This window comes from Talpa occidentalis, unplaced genomic scaffold, assembly GCF_014898055.3.
Source record: "Talpa occidentalis isolate TD23 unplaced genomic scaffold, MPIMG_talOcc4v2.1 talOcc4.4, whole genome shotgun sequence".
NCBI lineage: Eukaryota > Metazoa > Chordata > Mammalia > Eulipotyphla > Talpidae > Talpa > Talpa occidentalis.
Genome location: NW_023604295.1, coordinates 77,376,114 through 77,382,683, shown reverse-complemented (window position 1 = coordinate 77,382,683; position 6,570 = coordinate 77,376,114). Strand labels below are relative to the sequence as shown.

The window sequence follows — 6,570 nt, the reverse complement described above, 5'->3', positions numbered from 1 at the left end:
GAATTCTGAAGTGAGTTTTGGAATAGTTCTCTCTACAGTCCTTGTGAATTTAGTGAATTCAGCATCAAACTGCTCCCAAATAGGACCTCCTTGGTGGTGCAAGGGGTTGGGATGTAACCTGTGGAGCTTCCGCAGCCTCTGCAGCGCAGTTGTATCCCACACCAGGAAGCAACCCACATGGCAAGCAGACCTCTCCTGCCTCACCCACTGCTCCCCTCAGCAGTGTATTTCATCAGTCTGTCTGTTCTGTTCCCTGCTCTGTCTCTGGTGAATCCTCTGGTGAATCCCTGCACCTCTGGCCTGTACCCCAGTTTTTCTATACATCAATAAATCTTAAAAAAAAAAAAAGACTACTCTCAAATAATTTTCTACACCTTACCAAGTCTTGCTTACAAGCATTAAAATAGGAGACATGTCAAGGAATGAAAGGCACTTCTTCAAATGAAATGCTTAACTCAGGCCAGTTGCTGCTGCATGTACATGCTAATCATTTTTACACCTTGGAGCCTTCGCTAACTAGACCCTCTGCCAAAAATGTGCCCATTCTATATATCTACATTCCTACTGGAATACAGAGAAGGCATCAAGAGGGAGACAGAGATGAAAAGGAAAGCCCACAATTCCTGTCTTCTAGGAATATATCTAGTGAGAAAGATAAGCAAAATCAAGAGTATGTACAAATAAAGTTGTTGCTCGATAGAAGTACAAATAACATAGTATATGGAAGACTCAATTTTCACTTGATGGAGGATGTAGCATATGAGGTGGAACTATACATTTTCTAGTTCTATAAGCAAAAATGTACTGTATTTTAAAAACTAACTGTATTTTACATATTTTACATCTCTTTAGGAACATTATTTTGTTTGAACTTCACAATAACTCAGATAGGGATTAGCAACCCTACTTTATGAAGATATTGTCAAAATACGTATGCAATATCTTAGATCAGGTAACTGGTAGTTGGCAGGGCCTGTACCTAAACCCACATATACTGTCCCTAAATTCAGAAGGAAGGTACTCTCTGAGGCTTAAATTTCAGCTGTTCGTGAAACCCTGGCCCAAAGCTAAATCTACTAAAAATTCTTTGAGCCCCTAAGGTATTTTACCTTTGAACCCCAAGCGTTTTTTACTTTCTTTAGGACATGAAATCACTCTCTACCTTATATTCCCCATAATGTATGAATTTCAACTCAGACTCCTGGATTCTTAAGAATAGGATCTGGTTTAGCACTGATCACACTTAGCACCATGCTTTGCAAATAGCAGATACGAAATACATTGAGTTATGTCAATACTGCCATCATTCTCTCAACTACCCAGGTCATCTCAGACCCTGCTTCCCTCTGTATCCATCTAAGCAGTCACCAAGACTTGTCAGTTTTTCATAATTTTTTGGTTCTTATTGCTTACAACCTTGAGAATCAAACTTGACTACTTTATAAACTCACAATTTTTTAAACTGCTCACTGAATCTAAAGGGCCAGTCCAACTGATCTTCAAAGTACAGCCATATTCATGTTAATTTAATTTCCTCTGTCTCCTTCTTTTAAATTTTTAATTGTTTTCCTTTGCCTATAGGACAATTAACACAAAGGCATCTAGTCCCTTATCTTAATTTACCTTCCTAGTCATAGTTCTGAGTCTGTTCCATATGAGCTTTCTCATTTTAATAAAACCAGCCTATTAAATATTACTTGAATATACTTTGAATATACTTGAATATACTTTGCTCATTCTCATCTCTATCCCCTTGCTTATTTCCATTATGCTGTTCTAGATATCTCCCTTCTTTCTCCCCCTCCTACCCATCCTAATACTACCCCTTCCATGATGGCATACCTCTGCCATGAAATTTTTCCTCACCATAGTGACCTTCTTTCTTTAAATTTGGCATTCGGCACATATCATGTTGCACCACAAATTGCTCTGTCTCCAGAGGAAATGTAGGCTGTCCAAGATCAAGAAAAATGTTTCCTCTAGCATTTACTTTGATTCAACTTAATAAGCATCTTGTTTGACTGTCTCACCACTATTTTCCCCCAGTATAGAAATGCAACAGAGACATGAACTTTGCAATAATTGAAATATTTCTTGTTCTCCCAGAAACGTAATATTCAAAGTTTTGTCACATATACTGAAAATGTTTTCTTTTAACCATTTGATCTGTATTCAGAAGCATCTTTGGTGTACTATGTTGGGTCCAACTTCTTTAAATTCCGCAGCAGTGATCCACATGTCCTGGAAGGCAGACAGGGATGCAAGAATAGAGCCTCCCATCCACACCAATTTTTTTTTTTCTGGGGGAGCTATAACCTGCACGGGGGTATTGCCAGGTACTAACTTTGCTATATCTTTAACTAGCCTCTTGTCTAAACCAGGGAAAGAGGTTGATCCCCCAGCAAGGACAATATTGGAGAAGAAGGCATTCCTCAGGTCTGTATCACACTTCATTATGCTGTTGAAGCACATCTTATCAATGCCAGGAGAACTGATGTTCAAGAGCCTAGGAGTGAAGAGGGCCTCTGGACAACGAAAGAGCTGGTCATGGAGCTTGAGCGTTTTCCCATCAGGTAGCTGGTAAACTTTCTCTATAGAATCAGATGCCTTGGCCATCTCCTCTTCATAGTTCATTGCGACATAACAAAAGGTTTCCTTAATGTCTGCAACAATCCTTCTGTCTGCAGAACTGAGCAGCATGATGCCATGGTCCTTCATCAGCTTCATGAGGTAGTTGGTGAGGTCAAGGCCTGCCAGATCTAACTGCTCTACGCCATGAGGCAGACAGTACCCCTCAAAGATGGGTACACTCTGAGTAATGCCAGCACCTGAATTCAGCACAAAGCCAGTTGTAAAGCCAGCAGCAAAGAGAGCCAGCACCCCCTGGATGGACATGTAGAAGGCAGGAACATCCAGACGCTCAAAAAACACTTCGATGATCTGTTGCCGTTTGGCCAGTGGGTTCAATGCCGGTTCAGTAATCAAGACTGGACGATCACAGGGCTTTAGTTTCAAGTTATAGTCATAGATATGCTTCCACATGTTCTCCATGTCCCCCCAGGAATTAATGAGACCACGTTCCACTGGGTAGCTGTAAGAAGAGCAATAAGATAAATGGCAGCTTTTCATTTTATCACAATTTCTACTCTCTTCAAATGTGCATTAATCCCCACATCTATTACCAGTTTCCCTTTATGGGCAGTGACTGCCAAGGGCTCTCAGTGCAGATAATTGTCAGCAAAAGTTAGCACAGCTATCTTTCGCTCCCATTTTTTCTGCCCTTTGGAAGAGTTTTTTGAGACCAAAAAAGGGGAAATTCTCACATAATAGTATAGTTTTAATATCAACTAATTGAAGAAAATAACCCAAATGTCAAAGTGACCATAAATTAAATAACATTCTTAACTTGAGTTTTTATTAGCGATAACTTTATACTGGAAGACGCTGCGCAGATACAGACAGCGAGTAATGTTCACTTCGGATGTTTGGTACCCTCAGAGGTTTGCAGCCCGCGCATCTGCAACCAGGCGGCTGGCTGAGATTCCCGATCCTTTCTCTCACCCTCGCGCCCCTCATCTGGGCTCGCCCTGCGGGTTCTCGACGCCGGTGCAGCCTTTCTGCTGGGAGGAGGAGGTACCTGATGGACAGCGAGCTTCTTCGGCGTTGAGCTTGGTCGCCCAGGCACGTTTCCAGCGACTTCTCCGCAGACCAGTTGTGACTTTTGGAGCGGCCGATGATGTTCGGGTAGATAAACTGGGGCTCGCGCGACCCAGCCAGGCCCGCCTTGAGCACCCCGGAGCCGTTGTCGATCACCACCGGTAGCTGATAGCTGCTCATGCCGCCGCCCTGTCCGCCGCCCGGCGCCGCCGGCTGCCCTGGGTGCGGGCTGCGCCTGGAGGGCGGGAAGTGCGCGGCCGGCGCTGTCCCGGTGATGCGCAGCGGCAGGAGGCCTGGAACGCCGCGTCACAGAGGCCGCGCCCGGCTGGCCAGGCTGGAGCCGGGCGGGTGAGGGCCTGAGGCCTGGTGGGCGCCAGGACCAATGACTCTGGATTCACCGAGCGCGTTGGCGTCTCCCTAGGACCGGGTCGCTGCCCACCCCCTGGACTCTCGGAATACCAATGTCAGGAACACCGGACTCTACTCCCCAAAATACAATTCTGAACCTTCACAGGTGGCTTTAGCTAACACCTCGATGAGCCTGGAAAAGTTTTATTACAAAACCAAGACAAATCCTGCAAATCCGTAGAACTGATTCTACATAGAAGGGGAGGGTGGGAGTTGGTGAGCAAGAGGGAGAGGCCCATAGTGACTATGTGGAGGATAATGGGTGTTTTGGTGGTGTGTATGGTGTGAAGAGGTGTGAACCAATACCTACAAAATATATACAGTAAACCAGTTAACTAAATTAAAAAGATTTATTTTCCAAACCCATTGAATTCAGATTAATAGGTGTTTGTTCAGGGACCTGTAGGAAACTCTAGAATGGCCCTGGAAACTTGGAAAAGGTGGAGCGATTTGGAAGGGGAGAGTTGTCACAGGAGGTTTCTGAAAACCTCCCTAGTTTCTAAAAGAAGGGAAGAAATACTAGGGTTTATATGGAATTTTATTTTATAAATTAAAAGTCTGTTTTATGGTTTTTAAATACTGGACAAAACTTTTCTCGTCCCCCCCCCCCCAAGGTTTATAAGCAAAATGTACTCAAGACCAAAATGGTAGAATCTTATTTGTTTTAGCAATCTCATCGCATTAACCCTCGGTGTAATATGGAAGTTCATTGTTATTCCCTAAAAGTTCTTGATTTTTTTTTTTTAAGATTTATTTATTCGTGCATACAAAAACCTGGGTATAGGCCAGATGTTCGGGAGGGTGAGAGGATTCACCAGAGACAGAGTGGGGAACAGAACAGGCAGACAGAATGAAATACACTGCTGAGGGGAGCAGCGGGCGGGTGGGGGGGGGAAACAGAAGAGTTCAAAAGTTCTTGATTTTTAAACCTAAGATGTGCCTGCCTGTTGGGGGTGGGGTGGGGTAGGGGGGGATGTTATTCCTTTGGTCACAGAAGTCCAAGTTTAGGAAATTTTAAGTATATCGCGCATCGAAAAGTGTATCGTGGTGTCTGACATGTTTCCCCCTTAATTTTGCACACCCAATAGGGAATTTTTAAACAATCTACAAAAGCGAGGGCGAAAATTCTAAGCAATTTACACACACTTCCCTCCAGCAGAGGCTGAGAGAGTCACTTTCTCCCTGGCTCAGTAAGTGTAATGGGGTTTGGTGATGCACGGCGCATGGAGCGGGATTCTGGAACCCACGAACCAACTGCCCTTCCCTGGGAAGCCCGGCAACTCGCTGTGGGTCTCATCAGCACCCAGCGGAGGAAAAGGTGGGCAAATAAAACACTTTCTTACCAAAACCAAAAAACAAAAAACAAGTGTACCAAAAGGAAAGGCAACTAGTGGATACCTACAGCGGTACATAGGAGGCTTTGGAAAGAAGAGCAAGAAGATTCCAAGTTTTGAAATAATTCTGGTTCGCTCAGTTATATATACGGTTATTATTCCTCTTTTCCCGAACCTGCTAAAAATCACATCAACACTAGCGTTAGACACTACATGTTGCTACATAGACATCAGGAGCTTCCGCGGCAGTGCTCACCGCCAAGGTTTCCGTAGTGTAGTGGTTATCACGTTCGCCTAACACGCGAAAGGTCCCCGGTTCGAAACCGGGCGGAAACAGGTTTTTTTCTTTTTTTTTTTTTAACTTTCCTTTCTCTGAAAGGGTGGTCTCTATCAAAAATTTGAAAGACGCAACCTTGATTGTAACCTTCGGGACCTTGAGAATCCGAACTTTCTTTGGTCCTTATTTATTTATTCACTAAATGTTTTTATTAATGGCTTGGCTCGCCACGTGGAAGTGTTAAGTGCTCCAAAGTTTTAATTCAAGTCACAACTTACTACAGCCTAGAAGGGAGACCAAAGAGTGTACAAACTGTGATCGCGGTAGACTTCTAAGCGTTCTGTATTACTAGTGATTTGTTTTTCCCATTTGTTTTCACCTTGAGATTGCAGATTTCTGTTAACGCTAGGAAACCATGTTTCATTCTTATGCTATATACTTAGCGTCCTGTTTACATCTAGCAGGGACTTATATTTCTGAATAAACTACAGAAAAAGGTTTCGACAAGAAAAAGTGGAATCAGAAAAAAAATTATATAGTCAGATGAAATCAAGAAAGAACCAGTCTCAAACTCATCAATTTAATTAACTGTTGTAGTTTTATTCATAAACATTATTCTTAGCGTGAGTAAACATAATCGGATTGGGAAAACTTCAGGAAGAATTTGAGAAAAGAAACCAATTCAAACTCAGACTTTCCTTGAAAATGAAGTCGCAAGTAAACTTCACGAGTACTGAAACAAGTTTCAACAAGAAAATAAGTTGAACTTTAGGTTTTTGAGACATGATGGCCACGGATACCAGTGAGGATACACCCTGACATTCAACACGACGTATGTTTCCGTCTTTTCGCCTTTTGTATATTACGTTGATTACTGGCATCCTTTCCTCGCAT

At 43.1% G+C, this 6,570-nt stretch overlaps 1 protein-coding gene and 1 non-coding gene across 2 annotated transcripts; one reads left to right on the top strand and one right to left on the bottom strand.

The window, feature by feature from the left end:
- Window positions 1-1,973: 1,973 nt before the first annotated feature.
- On the bottom strand, window positions 1,974-3,879 carry ACTRT3 (actin related protein T3). Its single transcript, XM_037524629.2, has 2 exons — window positions 3,638-3,879; window positions 1,974-3,091 (listed from the first exon to the last, which is right to left on the bottom strand). Exons 1-2 carry the CDS (start codon window positions 3,835-3,837, stop codon window positions 2,173-2,175), a joined length of 1,119 nt encoding a protein of 372 aa, XP_037380526.1. The 5' UTR covers window positions 3,838-3,879; the 3' UTR covers window positions 1,974-2,172.
- Window positions 3,880-5,662: 1,783 nt separating this feature from the next.
- On the top strand, window positions 5,663-5,735 carry TRNAV-AAC (transfer RNA valine (anticodon AAC)). Its single transcript has one exon. It is a non-coding gene; the product is annotated as a tRNA-Val (tRNA).
- Window positions 5,736-6,570: the final 835 nt, after the last annotated feature.